At 27.8% G+C, this 23,161-nt stretch overlaps 2 protein-coding genes, 1 long non-coding RNA gene and 1 other non-coding gene across 16 annotated transcripts; 3 read left to right on the top strand and 1 right to left on the bottom strand.

Moving 5' to 3' along the window:
• Positions 1–3,696: 3,696 nt before the first annotated feature.
• Positions 3,697–5,948, top strand: LOC149883704 (uncharacterized). Its single transcript, XM_090098621.1, has 3 exons — positions 3,697–3,919; positions 5,446–5,583; positions 5,707–5,948. Exons 1-3 carry the CDS (start codon positions 3,697–3,699, stop codon positions 5,946–5,948), a joined length of 603 nt encoding a protein of 200 aa, XP_089954747.1.
• A 1,793-nt stretch (positions 5,949–7,741) lies between these two features.
• On the bottom strand, positions 7,742–11,270 carry LOC145193899 (uncharacterized). Of its 13 annotated transcripts, none has more exons than XR_016456001.1 (8): positions 11,058–11,267; positions 10,938–10,985; positions 10,423–10,497; positions 10,207–10,309; positions 9,640–9,687; positions 8,294–8,577; positions 8,123–8,181; positions 7,742–7,951 (listed from the first exon to the last, which is right to left on the bottom strand). It is a non-coding gene; the product is annotated as an uncharacterized LOC145193899 (long non-coding RNA). The 13 variants fall into 13 exon arrangements; XR_016456002.1 differs by having other exon boundaries at positions 7,743–7,951; positions 8,448–8,577; XR_016456000.1 differs by having other exon boundaries at positions 7,743–8,181.
• Positions 11,271–19,289: 8,019 nt separating this feature from the next.
• Positions 19,290–19,362, top strand: Trnak-uuu (transfer RNA lysine (anticodon UUU)). Its single transcript has one exon. It is a non-coding gene; the product is annotated as a tRNA-Lys (tRNA).
• Positions 19,363–19,694: 332 nt separating this feature from the next.
• Positions 19,695–21,042, top strand: LOC149883702 (uncharacterized). Its single transcript, XM_090097968.1, has 3 exons — positions 19,695–20,145; positions 20,387–20,551; positions 20,743–21,042. The coding sequence occupies exons 1-3, from the start codon at positions 20,070–20,072 to the stop codon at positions 21,012–21,014; spliced, it is 513 nt and encodes a 170-aa protein (XP_089954094.1). The 5' UTR covers positions 19,695–20,069; the 3' UTR covers positions 21,015–21,042.
• The last annotated feature ends 2,119 nt before the right edge of the window (positions 21,043–23,161 follow it).

Below are 23,161 nucleotides of genomic sequence, written 5' to 3'. Positions count from 1 at the left end.
TATTTGACAATTTTAATTCTGCAGTCATTTTCTGCAGTTGTATCTATATCAATAGTTTTTTGCAACATCAAATGGGGAATAAGAGGATTGAAGTTGAGTAATTGCTCACCAGCATGCATTTTTATTGTTTGCTAATCCGCCATTTTAAAAAGTTAATAAATCTATGTTTGCTTAATCGTGTGAGAAAAAGAAAAAAGAAAATTTGCTCACTCTAGAAGAAGAGTTCGTAAGCGAAAAAAAATCTGCTGAGGTTGCATAGTTTTTTGAAACCGTACTGAACTCTATAATCTAAGAAAATATAATCTAGAAAATAAAATAATTTTTTAGAAAACAAAAAGTTGTTTTTTTTTTAGCTCCACAGGTGCTACTTTATTTTTATGTCCAGAGTTGGTACTTTTTTTTTTTTACCTCCACAGGTACTACTTTTTAATTCAATCATGAATTACTTCTTGGCTATTGATTTCTTTTTAAGTATTTACAATCCAAATATGTTTTCACTGAAAAGAGATTTCTTTTAATGGATATTAACTTCTCAAGGACTAATCGGTGGTAAACTTTTTTTAAGGTAACAGAAAATTTATAAGAAATACAAATAATATATGTAACCTCGTAGCGTCTAATAATGTCTAAAATTTCAAATTATTTTCAGTTAAGCTTTAAAACGTTTTTAACATCTGAGAGAAAAATTGGACAATGTCATTTTTAAAAGGTCTTTATTTTATTGGTCAAAATGAAACCGTATATAAAGAGTTTTAAAGTTGATTATTAAAGAGTGAGAAATGAAAAAATCTTTTGTTTATTTACTATATCATCTATTTAAATAAATACTCATAAATTGATGCAAAAGTATATATTTACATCGTATCGTATTTATATATAAAAATAAAGTTTGAATCATTTAAGATTTATACTACTCGGGTGTGCATGTGTACATTGTAGACAATAATAAATCTTAACAGCTTGGTCGGAACAGTTTATTACAACTTTGCCACTTGCTCATGAAATTCTTTGAAGCTGCAGTGAGCAGTTTCAGAACTGTTCTCTGAGCAAAAACACCTAACCCAGGATACCTCTCACCTATCCCAGGATACTTCTCTGTTATTGAAGCCAAAAATTCAGGTATATTGATGACTAGGGCATGCATTTTAGGAGAAACTATTTCTCCTAATTAAAGATTGGCAAAGGTTTGTCAAAGGGTTGACCAAAATAAATATTCTTTATGTTATTTAGAGCTTAGATTGCTCTTCCTCAACTTATCAGGAATTAAACTAGACTCAGTTTTCAATATATTTTCAATTTTTTCTATGTTGTCCAACATCTTTGCAAGTTGTCACCCCTTGAACTAACCACGGTGGAGTTTAGGTCTTTAAAATCCTAATGTTTTATTCCACATATTCATAGAAAAAAATTCTTCTTTATTTGATATCATTCTATTGCTAAAGTCATAATAGCGGTTTTTTGTTCTCAGAAAAAAAATAAAGTTTCATTGGGGGTAAGACCTGCAGCAACAGGTGTACCATCTTGTAGATCTAGCAAACGATTGTTTACACAGTTTTTGAAGAAGGTGACAGAAAACCTTTTTTTTTTTAGTGAGCATTTCACAAGCTTTTCTGTACAGATAAATTTTTTTTTGATCATACTAAATGCTCTAAATAAATAGTTCTTGCAGATACGACCTTTGATATGAAGTCTGAAATTACTTACCTGACGAGGAAACATGCTTGATAAACATAGGGCTCTCCCCCCTATAAATGGTTGTCAGAAATGCTAATCCGCACTTTTTATACTTCCCGAAGGCGAAGCAAGCTCTAGGACTACTTTCCTTAGTGTCTTCTCTAGGAGTAATACATTTAAATACATGAATTTTACACATTATATCAAAGATAGATTTTCTTACATTAAAACATAAACTGGTTTATGCATTAATATCTAGTAGTAAAAATTTAAAATTTACTTTAAATTTTAAAAAATTAAATTTGTAACCAAAACTTTTAATTATAACTCTTTCAACCAAATACAGTAGTAACATTTAAATTTATTAACCAGGAAAAAAATTATCTTGTTCGACCAGATACAATTCTGCATACCATTTTTAGAAAGTTTACACCCAGTAAACATTGGACGTCTAAGGACGTCTTAGGACGTCCAATGTTTACTGGAGACAAGCTGCATGGATGTGTAGATGAAGCTGCTTCAATATCAAAATAAATATTAGTTGGTCAAAGCAAAACAATGCTGCTTAAATCCAAATCCTTATGTGATAATAATATTTTTTTAATGTTTTAGTTGTTCTTTCTCACATCTTCAACAATCGGCAGAGTTTTATAGTTCCTAAACTCTTTCATTCTTTAACTTGTCCCACATTAGTCCGTCTTTAATTAAGAATATAGTTTTGGATTAAATTACTTCACAAGCAAGAATACTTAAACAAACCCTTGAAGAACCATCCTCCTCAAATCTTACAGCACAATCAGTGGATATTTCTTTTTCGTTCTGTCTTTTCTAAAATTTTATAAATTAACTCAGGAAGATTTTGCATAAGTAGACTGAATGCTTCCTCTGATTACCCAGTCGAATCTCTGTCACATCAAAGAAACCATCATTTAAAATTGTTTTCAAAATTGCTTTCTCTTAGATTGGGTTTAAAACATTTTTTTCTTTTTCAACTCCTTAGAACACTACAAACAGTTTCTGTTTGGATCATCATACTTGATGACAAAACAGGCTTTTTTAATTATACTTCGAATGTAATCAAATAATTGGAAGGAAAGTTTAAACCAGCTTAACCTGCTTTAATGGCTATAAATTGACCTTGAACACAACAACAACAACGTTTAAATGATTAATTAGTGTTAATAAATTTCTAAAAAAACAAGTGACCAGTGTTTTACTATTTTCAGCTTGAAGAAGTGAAGCGTTCATACAAAACTAGTGTAAAATAATTTGATATAATCATAATTATAAAATTACGAGTGTGCAGCCTTGACTAAAACTACGTAACACATTCCTGAGATAAGCTTATCTCAGATCAATCTGTAGCATGTTACAGATAAGCTTATCTCAGATCATGCAACAAATTGCATTGGCTGAGACATTAAATTTCGCTTTTTTGCTATCTTATGCTTAGCTAATCTAAGATTATACTTATCTGATGCTAAACTTATCTAAGATTAGTTGCATTTAGATCAAATCTTTGACTTTGAAAAAGTATTTTTCTCCTTAGTCTTTAGTTTATTACCCTAATTTTAAAATAAGCCCAATAATCAAAAAAATACACTCAAGTGCTACAGAGAGTATTTAATAAAATGTCTTTTTACAAAAACACTTAAATAGTTTTGCATTTATTCGTGTACATTATACAACTAGGCATTAATAGCTTCAATCTCCCCATGATGATCTGCTGAAAGCAGTATATATAGTCATGATCTAATTTGTCTGAACTTTGAAACTTAAACTTACTAAATAAAATTTCGCTGGCCGAGACAATAATCAAGTTAACTTTTTAACAACTTCATTTCGCGCTGTTTTTTTTTTTGACAACTAGTTTTTTTTTAGCATTTTAAGTGCATTTTAAAAGGAAGTGTAAAACCTATTTTTGATATCTTCATGAGTGAATATTACTAACAAAGCTGCGTTTAAGTTGTTTGCGTGAATTAGCATTTGTGGAGCTATCATTTTAAGGTATTCTTTCTGAAAATGACACTTTTAAAAACAAGATTGTGGAGAGCGAACTCAGTTCTAATTTTAGTTGGAGTACTGCTGATGTTTGCAGGCATGATTGGTGATAACTGGTGGATCAACTATGATGCTTTTGAAACAATAATCTTTGGTTTATGGAGAGTATGTACAAAGAAAAATGCTAGTATCACATGCGAAACAAGGCAGGGGGCCTTGTCATTTAAAGAAGAACCAGTTAAAGGTTATCATTTCTGTAACAAATTCTTTAAATAGTTTTCGCTTTAATTTTAACAAAATTAAAACTGGATGCCTAAGTTACAATTTTGATGTTTTAACTTGGTCACGGTGGATTATAGCTAAAGTTTTTATTAGAAGATTACCAGAATTTTTTTGACTCTACCCAGGGCTTATAAGACAATCCATTTTACCCCCGGAAACTCAAGGTTAAATAGGATGTTGGGTTAAATCAGATTGTCCCGTTTTCTTCTAAATGATTACAATCGGACAAATAATATATACCGACAGCCCATTTTAACCTGAGTTTCCGGGGTACCGCTGTAGAAAAAGTAACTTAACTATATGTTCATAAAATGTTGTTAGTTGCATACCAATATTATTGCCTTACTCAGCATGCTATTTTAGATTTAATTTTTACCGTGGTTTTCATAGTCGCTACGATTAAATCTAAGATAACATGCTGAGTAAGGCAATAATGAATACTAAGCAAACAACCGTGTGAAAATAGGAAATAATTAAATATGAAGTTACTAAATTAGTTAACAAATTACTTCCTGAAAACTTTTACAACAGGAAAAAATTTAAGCAAACATTAAAAAAGCAAAATTTTGACGCTACTGGTGAAGAGAGCAAAGTTAACTTGCTTAAACAACTTTTTTTTCCAGTATGTTTTAAATATAAATACTGCAAAATAATTTAGGGAGATTAAACTTATTCGGGGATTAGAAGCATTAGATAGTGACCAGTTAATTTAAATAGAAAAGCACATTGATTAAATAACAAAAGTTATTTCTTTGTCACTTAACTAAGATTAAGATTACTTAATTAAGAACCTTTTAATGAAATGTTGGAATCAAATAGTTTATAAAATTGGCTACTTTTTTAAACTTAATGTCTTAAAAACAATGATTAATGGAGAGAGAAAAGAAAAGTAATTTAAAGCACTAAAAAATAAGATATTTCTCCTTTTGTTTAGCAGTAGTATTAATGCTATCGCCTAACTAAAGGTGAAGCAGTAGTATTAATGCTATCGCCTAACTAAAGGTGAAGCAGTAGTATTAATGCTATCGCCTAACTAAAGGTGATAATAAGAAAATCATTTAAAATTTATCATAAAAGTATTTTTAACAGTCTTATATGTAACAGAATAGTATCTGGTAATAAACTAGCGTGCTTGGTTGTGACGTCACCATGATGATATCGTGTGATAAAGAGTTTAGGTGGCCTGTTTAACTTGACTTGAGCATTCTTAAATTTATATTTGAAAAGACTCGATTGAATTATCAGCTTCGTTGGAAAATAGTTTCAAACAATGCTTAAGTAAAAGCTTCCTAAAATGAGATCCAGCAAAACGACTAAAGAAAATTTTTTATTTTATTTTTAAATGACTAGTTCCCCCTAGTTTTGGATAATTCTCTAGGTCCGCAAAAGGTTCCAACCCAGAAACACTGCACATTATATTTTTAATAAGTGTGTAATGCAGCAGGCCATTAGAAATTAAAACATTCAAGATTGAATTTTATTTTTTAGATTGGCTGATTATCTTATTATTGGCCACTGGATTTTTCGCTATCCTGTCATTGATGACTACGGTTTACGTTTCTTTTGATAGTAAGAAAGAAAAACGTGTTGCTGTCATCTTTATAATAATTTTTACACTTGTAAAGGGTAAGTTGGTTGTTTTTTTTCAATTTAAAATCAATTTTAAAAAAAAAAGATTTTTTACTGCAAAATTTAAAAGTCAATGTCCTTGAAATGCATTGCCTAATGAAACTTTATCTTCTTTCTTAGTTCTTCTTTCAATAAGTTTGATTGCGTTTATGGAAACAATATTCTATCGTGAATTATCGCTGTATAGCCGAGGATGGTGTTTATATGTAATTTGGGTTGGCTCTCTCACTTTTGGGTTAGCTTATACACTTAATTGCATAATCGTATGTTACGCATACAAAAATAAGAAAATTAAGTCCAACGAAACTAACGTCAGTATTTTAACAAATATTCAAGCTTATGAAAGCATTTTGTACGGATGAGAAGGTAGCCAGAGGTTATTTTGATTATAAACAGTTTGTAAAATGCAAAGCGAACAGTTTTTGTAAATGCCATTGAATAATTCATAATTGTTGCTAATCAATAAATTTAAAAGAAAAATCCATCTAAAATATTTGGAACAAAAAAATGAAAAGTTTGACTTACAAAGACCAATCAATACCTTGTTTGTTACATTCAATGAGCGCAGGCAAAAAGAGAAAAGTTTCTATTTAAAAGTTTTAATATCTTAAAATTGTTATGTATATATTTGTAATAGTAAGTTTACAAAATGTTATATAAGTATTTTGTGTTTGCGTGTATACACACACACACACACACACACACACACACACACACACACAGATATACAGCAGGATGGGGAAGTTTCTAGTTTAATTAAATCCGGTTTTCCCTTTTTTTTTCAAAGAAACTGGAAGATTTCCTAAAGTAAAATTTTTTAAAAGACCTAATGAAAGTAACACACAGCTCACAAAATCAAAGCGTTTATGGAAAAAAAAGACAAAAAAAAATTAATTTTCTTTCCAGCTTGATCAGCAGGTTTGAATCCAATTGAATCTACTTGGGGTTGGACGGTCAAAGAAATAATCAAGATCCGAATAACAGTCACATAAGAAGCCTAAAACAAAATCTGAACACCACTTAGAGAAGAGTTCAAACCAAAACTTTTACAAAACCCATACACCTCACCCCAAAATTCACAGGCTCTTTATAACACCAAAGGTAAATAGTTATACGTAGAACAAAACGATGCTTACGGTATCGTCAAATAAAGCTGAAGAACCTCATTATCTTAAAAATCTATTTGAAAGATGGGACTCTTGACGATGCATTACAAATGTTAAACGCTATTTATGTAAATAGCCTTCAAGTCAGAGCTCAAGTTAACACAGGTTTTGTAATAACCATTGTTTACAAGTAACTTTATTTTAAAATGACAAATACAAAACTACAAAGAAATTCAATAGCAATACCAACCATTGGAGAAGACAAAATAAGGATTCAAATTGCAGATAAAATCTTCAATGCGAACATAGCTAAAGAACCAAATCTAAGACATGGTTAATACTAGGATTGCCTACTCAAATTCAGATGTCATTTAGATTTCTAAATAAAATAAAAGAATAAAAAAGAAAAAAAAATAGGAATAAAAAAAGATCAAGAAAAACATGAATTGACATGGCGCAAGCATGTTTATAACAAACAAGCATGTAATATTGTCAGACATTCAGAACATGGCAATCTGTTGCCCAACCCCACAACGTAAGCATCAACTAAAATACTTGAGTTTTTTTCACTAAAATAAACAACAGTCAAAGTGTTAATAAACATCATGACAGCGCTCAGGATATTTCTTATTGCAAGCCATATTATATATCATCTCTTAATACATGAGACGGAAAGTTATATCCCAGTGGGCACAAGAACGTTTTGCAAACGTTTTTTAAAGGTCCCGTGAAACGTTTTTTAATGGTTTTTTGAACGTTCATATGAAACGGTGACCGGACGTTTTCCTAAAAACGTGTTTTGAACGTTTTCTAAGGGTCTCACAAAAACGCTTTTAATGGTTTTTTGAACGTTCATATGAAACGGTGACCGGACGTTTTCCTAAAAACGTTTTTTGAACGTTTTTTGATGGGTTTTTATTATGTGTAAATGAAACGTTTTAACCATTTCAAGAATTATCCTAAATGCATTTATTTAAGTATAAGTTATTTCAGTAAATAAGTTATGTTATGCAGAAAAAAAATCTTTTACAAACGAAAATTTGGGAGCAACAGCCTTGATTCCGATAATTTAATAAATTTCTAAAAGTTTAATTTTCTGTTTATTTATAATATAAGCATACAAAAAAAAGCATACATTTATAAATAAGCCTACAAAAACGTAATAAAATAATTGTTATGCTATTCTGTCAAGAGCTCTTTTCAAATGATCTTCAACTTATCGACCGAATCGAACTTCGTTGTATGTGACACCAGTGTTTCTAAAAACAGAAATACTATAGAAATCTTTCATGGATTCCAACTAGCACATATAAAGGGTATTACTTGAACTTACGTTTATACTCATGGTAAATTCTACACTTTACTTTTAGTTTATTTAACAATTTTTTAACCTTGTTATAATTTGATTATGTAATAAAATTAAAAAAAACCTGATGAAAGTTCCTCATAACAATAAATTCAAGTGATGCTTCTTGGGTAGTTTTTTAAACTTGATGAAAAAAAACTTCATATTTATTAACGTTGGGAATACTTTCAAACTTGATAAAAATATTTACATAAAATGTTTTATAAAACCAGATGACATTCTTTGATAAACTTACATTCAGCAACTTTTTGCACTTTAATAATTGGACTTGCTTCTCTTATGTGCAAATAACTGTGATATGTTGCACTGTTTCATTCAAATATGAATAGAAATAGCTTCATACATTTATTTAAAAATTTATTTATATAATATTTTTAACTCAAACATACCTTGCATTCATTTGCTTGTAACTATGTCTTCACCTTTGATACTCATAATACTCATCAAAATTAAGTTCAATAAAATCATTAATAAATTCCATTTCTACTTCAACAGTCGGATAATTATCGCTTTGAGAAACTAAAAAATTTTGATGATTATTTCTAAACTTTTCTAGAACTGCATTTCTATTTTTTCTCCATATACTAAAATAGTAATTTTTATCTCATTTACATTTCATCTATATATAGTTTAAAAACTTAATTCATTTAAAAAAAATAATTTTATTATAAAATATGCTCTTTAAAAATAACTTGAACTTGGTTGAGTTTGTTTTCTTGCAACTATTTCTTTGCTACTCATTACTGAGAACATATGCACAAAAACCTTTGTATTACAATATATCTATAATTTACAGTAACAGATATAAAAACTACATATTAGAAATTAATAGTTAGAAATGCACTAAATTGTTGTTAAAATTGAATAATTTTATTTTAACACTTTATAATAAAATGTGTATAACAAATACTAAAAAATGTGAAATTTCATACATTAAATAAAAAAAAAAATAATAAACTGCATATATATATATATACACATACACACACACACACACACACACACACACACACACACACACACACACACACACACACACACACACACACACACACACACACACACACACACACACACACACACACACACACACATATATATATATATATATATCATAATAGCAGCGCTATTAGACGCACTTGAAATATATGAAATTGCTGTTTAAGGTCGATAAAGTAGAAAAAGTATTTCTAATGGCACTCTAGCATATATATATATATATATATATATATATATATATATATATATATATATATATATATATATATATATATATATATATATATATATATATATGTTAAAATACAACACAAAAGAAATATATAGGCTATGCAGCTATCTATGTACTTTATTATAGCTATACAATACCATAATACAAATTAATAAATTAACAATTTTACTATAGTAATTTACTTTAATAATATTATAATATTATATAAAAATAATATTATATGACCATGTGAAAAATCATAAAGTGTATAACAGTTACATTTAAAAAAGTTTTATTAAAAAAGGCAAACTTGTAGGGCATTCATATGAAAGCATTCCATGTTTTTGTAAAGCGTACACATGTGCACTTACATGATTACAGTTGGTAAGATAAGGCTTGTGAAACCATTTTTATAGGTCCTGCAAAAATAGTATGTGAAGTAAAAATTATTATTAACTTAAGAAATTTTTAAAAAAATTTTTAAAGGATTTAATTATAAAATTGTTACTCGAGCAAACATCAAACATTCCTGTGTCCATAGGAAACATCCATGTTCTGTACTCTTTTTTTTTTTCATTATTTTTCATGCGTCCTATCAGGAGCTCAATTTAAATGATTTCCTATCAACTTATACACCAAACTATATTTCATTGTTTGTGAAACTTTTTACAACAACAAAAACAAAAAATTCTACATAAATTCTTTATAACCTGGTTTTAACTTGCTTGTGTAAAGGGTGTTACATACACTCATTTATAAAAGTAATTTATTGAGGAAAAAATCACACTTTAAACATTATGTTAATAATTTAACAAAAGTAATTATAATTATTATTAAATATAAATACAACTTGAAAAAATTTATATAAGTATATAAATTACAACTTGAAAAAATTTAAATTTGAAAAAAATAAAAAAAGTTATTACTTTAAAAGTTACCTCTGTAAACTGCTTTATTTTTAAATGATCTTTTTTCAAAAGTTTTAGCTTTTTAGAACAGGCTTTAGACATAGTATCTCCATAAAAATTCCGTATTGAGAACCTAATAAAATTATATAGAAAATTTAAAACAGAATGAAGAATAAATTAAAAACTCTAATGGTATTCATTAAAATAAACATCATAACATCTATTGAAAAATGAAAAAGTTAATACTTATTAACATAGGCTTAAAACTTGACCATGATCATCATAATAATAAATTCCAGCTTCTTAGGTAGTCTTTTTTAACTTGTAAAAAAAATAAATAATATTCTATTTTTAACTTATTAAAAATACATACATATTTTTTAACTTAATCAAGATAAAATATTGAATAAAAACAAAAAAATAACAATTAACACATTTTTTGACAAACTTATATTCAACAACTTTTTGCACTGTAATATATGGACTTGCTTCTCTTATGTGTAAACAAATGTGATATGCTACATCATTACATTCAAACAAATACAAAAAAAGAAGATTATTTTTTGTCAACTAAATAGTCTACTACAATCTAAATAGTCTAAAAAGTCTACTAAAATTACAGTCATTTTTTTAATTTTAAATCCTCAATAATTGATACTGCATAATAAAGAATTTTTATTGAGTTAAAAACATGTAATTGCTCAATAATTTTATAGAAATATTATCCTATGAATGTCATGAGGGAAAAAAAAAGTTTTTACTTGTACAAAGGTTGTAAAACTGTTTCTAGCTGAAGTAGAACAGTCCTCCTAGAAATAGCTACATACATTAATACTGAAATAAAAATTTAAAAAAAATTTTTTTTAATAATTAAAACTTACCTTGTAATAGGCTCTGACTATTTCTGTGTAACTACAATTGCTTCCTTGTTGCTTATATTTGAGGATGGTAGTTTAACATACATACATACATACATACATACATACATACATACATACATACATACATACATACATACATACATACATACATACATACATACATACATACATACATACATACATACATATATTATATATATATATATATTATATATATATATATATATATATATATATATATATATATATATATATATATATATATATATATATATATATATATATTATATATATTTTTGAGGTTTCTCAGATATATTATATATATAATATATGTGAGAAACGTCAAAAATTAACTTTGCATATATGCCTACTTAAATCTTCGTTGTTCAATTTTGTCTAATGTTACGCATGCGCAGTTAGGCCTTTACAGTTTTCAAAAAGCGTTTTTAAAACGTTTTTCAAAGGTCCCGCAAATTTATAAATCGAATAATAAAAAAATGTTTATCAAAACGTTTATCAAACGTTTTTAAAACGTTTTACAAATATATTCGTCGTTCAACCAACCATTAAACGTTTACTAAACGTTTGCAAAACGTTCCTGTGCCCACTGGGATAAGTGTTTTACTAGAACGAAATTATTCAATATTTAACAAAAAAACTGGAAAATTTCCAAAAAAAAGGAAAATTTCGTAAGAATAATAACGATGTTTAAGAAATTGTGATGTTTGTTGTTTGGAGAGCCAAACCATTTTGTCATTGGATACTCACCCGCTAATAAAAGACAAATAGACCACATTGAACTAAAAGTACTTTTTTATTATAAATATAACTCTACAAAATGAAAGCAAATGAACGGGTAACATGCGTGATGGTGATGATCATGATGATGATCATGATGATGATCATGATGATGATTATGATGATAATCATGATCACGATCATGAAAACAGCAAAATGCTTAAGACTTCTTATCTTACTTTTAAAATCAAGGAGTAATTTTTTTTTGGAGAATAGGAGTTATGAAAGGAAGAAAAATTAAAAACATCAATTTAAAAAGACATAAACACGGAGATTCTGTTATGTAAATAAATGATAAGTTGACACAGGAACAAAAAAAATAATCAATAGAAAAATATAAAAAGGTCAAAAACTCAAAAAAGATATAGAAGGACAGAAAGAGAAAGTTACACAGAAATGGAAGAAGAAAATTGGCTAAAGAAAAGCAATTGAAGCTCGGTTGTTTCTGATTAAAGAATGAGTAATTCCTTTAAAGATGAACTAGAAGAACTGAAGAGGAATTATTGATAAAAATAATTGCATATATGTATATAGTATTAGATACTATAAGAAGAATAAGAAAATATCACTTGTAATTTTATTAAAATAATTAATTAGAAAATAATGTTAAGATCATTGCAGTTAGAGCTCACTGAGGAAGAACTATTTAAGCTTAACCCTTTTACAATTAACCCTCTCCTTACCCTTCCAAGACCCTCAACCTCATACCCAACCTCCATATTCATTCAACTTGTTCCTCAAAACTATATCTCTTTAACCTTCTAAAACACTCTATTAAACAATAAACCTTCACTAAACACATGACGAATACACAAACACATACAAAGGCGTCCTTGAATGGGAACGTTGGGGAGATGTAATTTTTCTAAGCGTCCTCAAATCAATACGGCCGACGTTAATGAGTTAAACTTCAGTATAGAATGAAAATGTCTTTTTATATTTCAATATAAATTAGAAGCGGACAGAGGCGAATCTAAGACTAGTCAAACATCTAATCAATAGTTGCATATTTTATTCATTATAGTTTTATAGTTGCATAGTTATATATAGATATATATAGTTATAGTTATACAGTCGCATAGTTTTATTCATTATAGTTTAAAACAATTGCATTAAAAATCTAAATAACAACAACCCTCAATTAAATTCCGAAATGAAGTTTTACAACGTAGCTCTTATTGAGTTCGCGGTCACGTACGAAACCGGTTATTGAGTTCGCGGTCACGTACAAAACCGTTTAATCTGATTGAATCAAGATACAAATAAAAGCAATATTTAACTTGAGCAACTAAAACGATTTAAACTTCAGAGGCGTTAAGAATGTAAAGCAGGAGAGAAAGCGTTTAAAGTTGCAAGTGAAAAATGGAAAAATGCGTTCATTAGGAAATGCTTCACGAGAAAAATTGGGATTTTAAAAGTTTCAAAAATAAACTCAATTTTTTTTTTTTGCATTTCTTGCCACAAACTTAACCACAACTGCTTTATCGTAACTCAAAATGTATTCCGGTCTCGATGTGTTTAATTATGAGATTGATAAAAAAACCACACCACTGGCTAACCCAGTGGTCAAAAATGCGTCTCCGTGAATTTTTAAATACATCTCTGATTCCTAAGGCACTTTTTGTAACCCTAATTATGTAACATTTGAAAACAAATTTCTAAACACACGTTTAAATACTTCTTTAAATAGCGTCTAGCTGGCTTAGACGTAAAAAAAATTAGACATGATGTCATTAGATATTATGCGTAGCAGAGTTTGATCCTTTAATTTTATACTTATTGCAGTTTTTTTTAAAATTTTATTTTTACTGCAGTTTTTCTAAATTCTTTCAATAAAAGTTTTTTATCACCAAATTTATTTTAAGATTGTTTAAATTAAAACAAGTCTTGGGGAAAATATTTTTTTATGTATTAATAAAATTTCAACACGAATTTAAACGTGATGAAAAGTCAAAGTAAAATTAGAGGCTTTTTAAGGTGGTCATATCTTTTCATAAAAAAAAAAATGTAAATATTTTTTTTTTTTTGTTTGTTGCTAATTCCTGGTTTAAAGACTTTATGAGGAAGCGATTTTTTTTTCCGTCCAAAAATTTTTTTTGTGTGTAAAAATCAGATGTTTTTGTTAGTTTCTAAAAATAAAACGCTTTTCAGTTTAAGCATTAACATCGATATTTTAGCAAGAGATGCAGGAAGCAGATTTAAAATTTTTTTTTTTTTTATTAACAATAGCTATTTCTTAAAATCTTGTTTTTAAGTTTTATCCCCTGGAACATTTAAAAAAAAAAAAAAAAATCTACATACTCCCAGCAAGCACATAACGTTGAAACAACGTTGAAATAACGTTGATCAACGTCGATCAACGTTATTTCAACGTTATTTCAACGTTGTTTCAACGTTGTGTGCTTGCTGGGCTGTTTATAATAAAAAAAAAAAAATGAAAAATAAAAAGTTGTTAATTAAAACACAGCAATTAAATATCCGTATTAGGTTTTAATAGATTATTTTATATTGAAATCTTGAATTTTGCTCATTAAGCAAAAGTCTTTAGGTCTGCATAAAAAAGTCTTTAGGTCTGCATGAGGAAGGTTCTCGAATTTGACAAAAACCAAAAGCTTTTTTTTTTTTTTGTCCGTAATGTCCCATTCTTTTGAAAACTGCACAGCTTATCAATACCTTACAAAAATATTTTGTCTTTTTAGAAGCACCCAACCCTAGATTACATTAGTTATCAAACTATATTCAGTTTTGCAGAAGTAGTTTTTCAATTATATTCAATAACCAACTTCATAATATTAGTATTTGTTATGTTTTTCTTCAAGGATGTCGTAAACGTGATATGTTCAAACATCAAGTCAAACTGTTCAGTTAAGAAAAAAGAAAAAGTCCCCGGTAATTGATTTTTATAAGACAGCACAAATGAACAGCAGTGGATTAATGCTAAACAGTAGGCAAATTCAGGATTAAATAATACCCAAGTCTCCTTTGATATGTAATGTTCCGTTCAGTGTACATCCTCTCCTGGTTCAAAAATTCGTTTATCTGAATTTTACCTGCATTTTAAGTTCGATTTTGGTTCATATTGGAAATACTAAAAGACTTCCAAATTCGAACATACAATGAACGATCTTTTGGACATACGTCTAATAAAATCGTTCATTTACGTTTTCGTATATACAAAAAAAACAAACAAACAGATTTTGAGCCTATTTTGAACAAAAATACCAAAGTCTAATTAAATCATTCTTGTATTATATTTCATGTATTATGTTTGTATTGTATTATATTTTAGGGTAAAGAATCTTACTTGACTTGTTAATTTTTCTTTTTCTTGACTTATGTAAAATGACTGACACAAATAAAAATAAATAAAACAACTCATGTGGGGGATCATAAAGATTTATTATGGAAAAAATCTTCCTTTACAAGAGCTTTACCACCACAACTGTCGCCATCTTTTCTGTCATGAGCACCTTTCAGAACCTTGCCAATAGAATGGTGCACTTCATTTATAGTATACTTCGTCATAGACTCTAAAATATAAAACTATTACTTGCTAACTGATCATAAACAAGTACAATAATTTAAACGAAATTTTACTTTTCTTCAAGATGAGAACAAATTAACTCGCCTAATTATTTAAGACAAAGATATCTAAAGGACTGTGCATGTCTTTAAAATATATTTAAACTTTATTAAATAGTTAATACTTTCTTAAAATTAAATAAACCCTTATTAATAAAAAAAACATTTAAAAAATGTTAAAATAACGTACCCCTAATTACTCTTATGTTTGTTTTCTTGAAGGCTTTCTTGTGTTTACCCTTCATGTTGTAACAAGCCATCAACTTGTTGGTCATAAGCCTATTATAACAATTTTGTTTTAATATAAATTTTCTTTCTGCACCTGGATAATTTGTAATAAAAATTACCTGTTTTTTCATTTGTTAATTTTTTTTTTAAATTTTCAGTAAATTTTTTAAGGACAAAAAATTAATTATACAAAGCTAAGATTTTAAACAAGGTATTAACAACTAAGGTTTTAAAGAACAATATTTAAAAAACACTAAGAGCCACCAGCCATTATTAATTGTCTTTTCTTAAATCAATATGATATATTCAGTTTATGATCAACTTAAAAGGTAGCAAAAAATAAATACATTAAAATTATCAAAACATGCAAGAATTGACCACATTTGCATACTTGATTATTTAAAAAGAGGAATTCCATCAATAGTTATTGACAACTTGATAATATTACCAACAGCATCTTTTTTGACTTGGAACACTTTTAATTTTTTACACATTCTATAATATGCATAATCACCACAAAATTTTCTTTCTATTGGTATTTTTCTTGGTGTTTTTAAAAGAGTTCGTGCATCTTTAGGAAGAGAAGAACCGTTTTCACGAAGGAAAGATAAAAGTTTATAAAACGGATGAACGAGTCCAACGATTTCTAGTTGCACATTGGGCAAGCTTTTTATTTAATAATGATATTTCACCCTCATGAGAATTATTACTACTGTAGCAATCTGTATTGTTACTGTCAGATTCACTACTGTTCGGATAATAATTATCAGTTAGATATGCTTAATAAAAGGTGATAACAGATAATAGGTGATTACGCCAAATTTAGTTTTTTTAATTAACATTCACTATATATATATTTGAAGTTTAGTAGCTATTTTGGAACTATTACTAAAAAATTTTGAAGGTTCATTTCTTGTCCGAGAACGGACGAACAACATTTGGACGTGCAATCTACGTAAATTATACGTGCTTGTGCCCGCTGGGTTCCTACTACTGGGAAACATTCTATTAAGAAGCATTCTACTGAAAAAGATGTGATTGAGAAACATCCTGGCCAAATGAGCTTCCAAAATTTCCATTGGCATTTTCTCCAAATTGAAATAATACCAATAAGTCCAGCATTTGATGATTTCAATTTGTTTAAGAGAATCCATCTAGCATTGCAGCACAATCCAAAAAGCACACAAATGAATTCCGTCATTTATTTATACATAAATGAGGAACTTAAATATAAAATATTACATCTGGACTCTCGGTGCATTGTAGAGACAATTTCAAAAAATTCAAAAATAATGTAAAGAATGGTTCATCTCTAACGAATTCTTGTAATTTATGATAGTATTTGAGAAAAGCAAAAGCTTCATGTCAAGATGATTTTTTATTTCTTTCAAGTGTATAACCATTATAACAAAAAGTATTATGGTTAATAAAGAGCATTTAAAATCATAATCGCTGTGTTATGATAGAGAAAAAGAAAAATTTTTCGCTCATGAATAAATAGCAAGTTGATTCAAGAAGGCAACAGCACACCCCACGGTGATCATTAACTTACTTCAAATGATATGAGAAGTACTTTAAAAGAGAAGACATTACCATACAAACTGACAGTATTGTTTAGCGAAGTATGTTTTAACATTTTTTTTAGTTAAATGTCATGTACAAAGTTCCGTAAAATGTTAATGAAAGTATTTCAGAATTAACAGACAAGTTTTAGTTTTGATGTTTTGAAAAAAATGCCTGCTGTACGCTAACAAAGATATTTTTGAAAAATTACTTACTAAATTCCTTGATTATCAAAAGAATGCAACCTAAAAGTTTTGAAACTTGAATAGTTTTTAGATTTTGAGAAGAATAATTATCTAGAGATTTTTGCATACTTTCTAATGGTTAAAATTTTCAAAATGGTTATAATTTTACATTTAAAGTGAACTTTAATTTGTACGTTTGAAGTTTTTTTTTATTCGGTGTGTAAGCCAGTTGTTAAGTAACAAATAGGTGGTTTTCCCATAAGCGACTGCAATCTTCAGATGCTTGTTTCATGACACCTGCTAGTGTTTGTAATCAACATAAAACGTTTTTCGGCAAGTGTTTAACATGGTTAATAAAAAAGTTAAGATAAAATATTCTATTAACATCAAAAAAGTTTGTAAAATTTTGGGTTAGAACTGATTTTTTCGGAAACAGCATATCGATTTGCTGCAACAGCTGTTTAAAGATTTCTTATGCTTTTCATAATCTAATTGCACAGCAGTAAAATGATCAATTAAAAGATTTGTTTTCTTTTTTTTTTTGTAATGTTACATTCATTTTATTTTGAAAAATGCTCACTCAGGAATTAAGCGAAGATTAGCCTTTCACCACCTTCTACCAATGTAAATATGAAATTTGGATACGGGTCTTTCATGATTTTATATCTCAGTAAACTTTTACAGGCAACTGTAACTTTTTTTAAAAAAAAAAACAACAAAAGTTTAAACATATTTAACAGCATAGAAGCTAAAATTTAGGAACTTTAGAAATTTTTTGTTTATTTAAAATTTATTTTATGTAATAATTTTTACAAAAAAATTATATGTCCAAGTGAGCACGCCACGAATTATAAACGTTTAATTCACGTATTTTAATCGTGTTTCCGAATAAAATACGTGAATAAAACGTTTATATTTCGTGGCGTGCTCACTGAGGTATAGCTATCACTACTATTAACTTATTAATATTTAAATACCAGGTTTAAATAATTTCAAGGTAAGGTATTTTAGTTAATCATTTTCCGGTCGATGACTTGCAGAGTTCGCTAAATTAAAGCTGGTTAAATGCTAATTAGAGTGTAACTGTTAGACACCTTATAGTTAGGTGCTTAAAGGTAACTTAAGGTACCATTTGTTCAGTTTTATGTTTGGATCATTCTTTACTGTAAACTTTTTTTTTTTAATTTGTAGCGTTGCTTCGTTTGTATTCATAATGTCTGGCCCTTATTTATATTCAAGAAAGTGCTTACTTTTATCACAAATACGTCAAAATGAAACTGTGGCCTTTTTTTGTGGAGAATGATTACTAAAAATTACGAATATGTTTTTCAGATTTTATTTGGATCAATTATTTTAAAGGGGAGAGGGAAACCAGTTTTTAAATTCCCAAAAATATGTTTTTGACATTTTTTTTTTTTAGGTTAGGGGGAAAAGAGTTTTATCTCTTTTTAAAAATATTTCAAGTGTATACGCAGTTCAACGGAATAAAGACATTATTTAAAGTGACGCTAACCAAGCTATCAAAAATTTGGCTGAAAAAAAATTCGGCTCGAATTAAATGAATCAAACGCCGATATTTAATACAATTAAGTTTTGTTTTATTCACTAAGTTTTGTTAATCCATTTCAAATGTTTTGCTCATTCTATGTGCGCAATTATATTTGCTTCGTTTAAATATTCTTTTATACCTGTGTTTTTATTTTATTGGTGGCCTAATTCCTTTAACAAATCTGCAGACAAATTGTCAATGACTTATTTTTATCAACTCTTCTTTTTCGCTTGATTAGACCTTTGAAAAAAATACTAATTTTCATAACACAAAAATTTATTTGCAATTATATTTACAAATACTAAATTTATTTCTTCAATTCAACATGCCCGGTTAGCTCAGTCGGTAGAGCATCAGACTTTTAATCTGAGGGTCGTGGGTTCAAGTCCCCCATCGGGCGATATTTCTTTTTGAATTATACATTGGAGAGCAAACAAGGCGATACTTATTACAGGCCTTCCCGTCGCGAATCCGTATTTTTGACTGGGGGCGGACAATGTTACGGAAAGTTTAGTCTTAAAACTTCGATTTGAGAGCAGGGGCCAATGCTATAAACATAAAAAACGAAGTTTTTTCCGTAAAACACGAAGTTTTTACCGTAAAAAGCGAAGAAAAAAAAAGTCCATTGCTATAAACATTCAAAAAATTCCGTTTTTAAGATAAAAACTTCGTTTTTAAATCCAATGCTATAAACGAACAAGGGAATCGCCTTTTCAGATAAAAAATGCGTTTTTTCGAAAAAAAACTTCAGATAGATTTTTGATCTCAATTTTAGATATTTTCTTCGTGATTTTTGGCGGCCATTGCTGGAACAACGTTAGCGTTTCAAAATCATTGAACATTCTTTGTTTGTGTTTTTATGTAGATATTTTATAGATAAAACTGAAAAGGATTTTGGTAACTCCATAATAAACTAATTACTTAAAATCTGCATTTAATCGATTATTCAGTTCCTTGTTGTTTTTCCTTGTTAGGTTTTCGATAGTAATTTTGGTTAAACAAATTTTTCATAATGTTTGACTAAAGAAAAGTATAAATAGTCAACAAATATGCCATATAATACACAAATACACAAAAAAATAATACACAAATACACAACAAAATAAAATGCTGTCTAAAGAACTTAAAATGATACTAGCAATAAAGATTAGAGAAAACAAAGAGGTTCTTCTTGGGAAGCTTGGTATGTTTTAATTAGCAAACTATTTAAATAAAAATATGTATAATTGCATTATATTTTATATATATATATATATATATATATATATATATATATATATATATATATATATATGTATATATAGGTAAGCTTTTTTAGGTATGATTCCTATTATAAAATAATATATTATTATAGAATATTTAGTATTTTACTATATAAGACTATATTATACTATATATTGATTATTTATTTCATCTACTTTTAGGTCCATCTATTACTATGAGGCATAGAAATAGAATTTGGGAAGACATAATGTCACATTTAAATAGTTTAGGGGCAAAAATTGAAGATATCAATCAGCTACATAGTAGAGAGTGGGATTATTTGCAAAGAGCTACAATGCAAAATTTTGCTAAGAGTCTAAAAACAGGTATAGTTTTGTTATATATATATATATTTATATATGTCTGTGTGTGTATATGTATATATATATATATATATATATATATATATATATATATATATATATATATATATATATATATATATATATATAATTAAATATTTTTGTATATATATATTATATATACAAATATATATATATAATTTTTTTTTTTTAAGGTGCTGCAGGGAGACAACTAACAGAATTAGATAATGTTGTTTTAGACATTATTGACAGGAAGTCAATAAATGTATCTGGAATCGATGTTCCTGATTTTAATATCTCTTTTTGTACAACAGATGATGCATTGTCATCCACTCCCAACCAACTTTCCACTCCCACTGCCACCCTTTCTTCATCAAGTAAAGAAGTAAACTTTACTTTGAAACAATCTTCTGATACAGCTTCTTTTATTTCGTCTATGTCTGGTATATTTTTCTTTGTTGGTTAAGACTAGTTGTGTTATAAAATACATATATATATATATATATATATATATATATATATATATATATATATATATATATATATATATATATATATATTTCTATTTCTATAGTTTATAGAGTTAATTGATTGTTTATATTAGATGCAAGATTTGATTGTATGTCCTCCCCTAATTTAGACAATACCACTCTTGTTAGTGACAGTTGTCAGATACTTCAAGCTAATGCAATTTATAAATTAATTTTTTTTAAATCTCAGTTGTTTAATTTAGTTAATTGTAGGTTTTAGACTTATAATTATATAACAGACAACATCAATTTGTGCTTAATTTTTACACAACTAGTATTTCCAAAACCATTAAAAACTTCTTATTTTTAAAGGAATCTAAACCACCTTTCTTATTATTTTAGTTAACTGATCTTGTTTTGACACCTAGAATTAAATTTTAGATTCAATTCAAAATAAACCATCAAGGGGGGCATTAAAAAAAATTAAAAAGAAAACAAGCTAGAGAAAGTCTCCTGGTAGATGGAAGTTTTAAAAAATTGAAAGTAAGTGTTTTACGGTTAGAAAAAGAAAGATTAAAAAAAGAACAAGAATTAAGAGTAAAACTTCTGAAATTGGACGTTGCTCTCAGACAACAGCAAATTCGAAAAGAAAAGGCTTTAACAATATATTACACAACAGCAACAAAGCTAATGAATGAGAAATTGCAACCTTCAAACCAGCAACATTTTGTAAATACAGAAACGGTATTTTAAAATTAATTTGTAATAATATTTAGTATGACTTTATCATTAACAAATTTTTTGTATTTAGTATAACTTGTAGCTTGTATTTAGTATAACTTTATCATTAACAAATTTTTTTTGTTTTAGGAGGAAATTCTTGAGCATTAAGAGAAGAGCTACATCATAATTTTATGTTAAATTTCGAAAAATGTTGTATAACTATATTTAAACATTCACCTTGAAGGTATTTAACTGTAAAGCCATGACCAATTACATTTTTTAGTAACAATAAAAATATAACTTCAACCTGAAATTGTTCTTGTTATTTCATTTTTTTTATCACCATTACCTTACAGTAATAAGTTCTGTAAAACTTCACACAAACATTAAGACCAATGCTGTTGCGATGTGAAATAGATACAAGCATCACAACTATATATAACTATATATAAGGTATTGCATTGGCTAGTGGTTGATTTTAAAATTTAAACAAAACAATATCTTTCATATTTTAAATTTATTTTGTAATCTAGTTTAATATTAATACGATCATATCTTAATTTTATGCTATTAAGCATTTTTTACCTTTTTAAAATACTCTTAATAAGAATTGCTCCTAACAACAAAAGCTAACAAATCTCCTAATTTTTTTTTAAGCGTGTTCTATAAAAAAACAAAATACACATACTATATAAAAACAGATATAAACATATATTTTTATGGTCTAATATTTTATAAAAATTTCTTGCATTTATTAAAAAGTCATTGTGTGAATTTTTTTCCAATTTTAATTCAACTAATTTAGGCACAAATCTATGATCCATGTCCAAACTATTTTGATAGATCCTATGCTCTAGAGCAAATTGTATATGAATTTTTAAACAATACTTTTAAGTAAAGTAGTTAAGTAGCTGTAATCGTCTATTCAAAGCTCCATCATTCTGATTTTCTTGAGCTAGATTTTCATCAGCTTGTTCTTCTTCGCGTTCTTCAAAGTCATTACCGTTGTCTCCATGTTGAATACACAAGTTATGGATAACAAATCCACACATGATAAGCTTAGAGGCATCTTCGACCTTATGCAAACGAATTCCAGTTTTCAAAGCATAAAACCTGTTTTTGACAATGCCAAAACATCGCTCAATTATGTTTCTAGTTTTTCTCTGTGCTTTGTTGAAACGTTTTTGAGCTCCGTCTGGATCACCAGGAAAAGGTGGAATTAACCATTCTCGACATGGGTACGCAGAGTCAGCCAAAATTACAGCTCCATTAAATGGAAGCTCTCCAATTTCAAACTTGTTCCATAGGTTACAATTTCTTAGAACCTAATAGTAGTAAAATCACAATACTTAAATTTACTGTAAGTTACATTATAATACATTATATTAGTTAGTCTAAGTTACATTTTAATTAGCAATCA

Source organism: Hydra viridissima, unplaced genomic scaffold, assembly GCF_058129835.1.
Source record: "Hydra viridissima isolate aposymbiotic clone 2 unplaced genomic scaffold, HvirCarnegie_v1 scaffold_9, whole genome shotgun sequence".
Lineage (NCBI taxonomy): Eukaryota > Metazoa > Cnidaria > Hydrozoa > Anthoathecata > Hydridae > Hydra > Hydra viridissima.
This window is presented reverse-complemented; position numbering and strand designations above follow the sequence as displayed.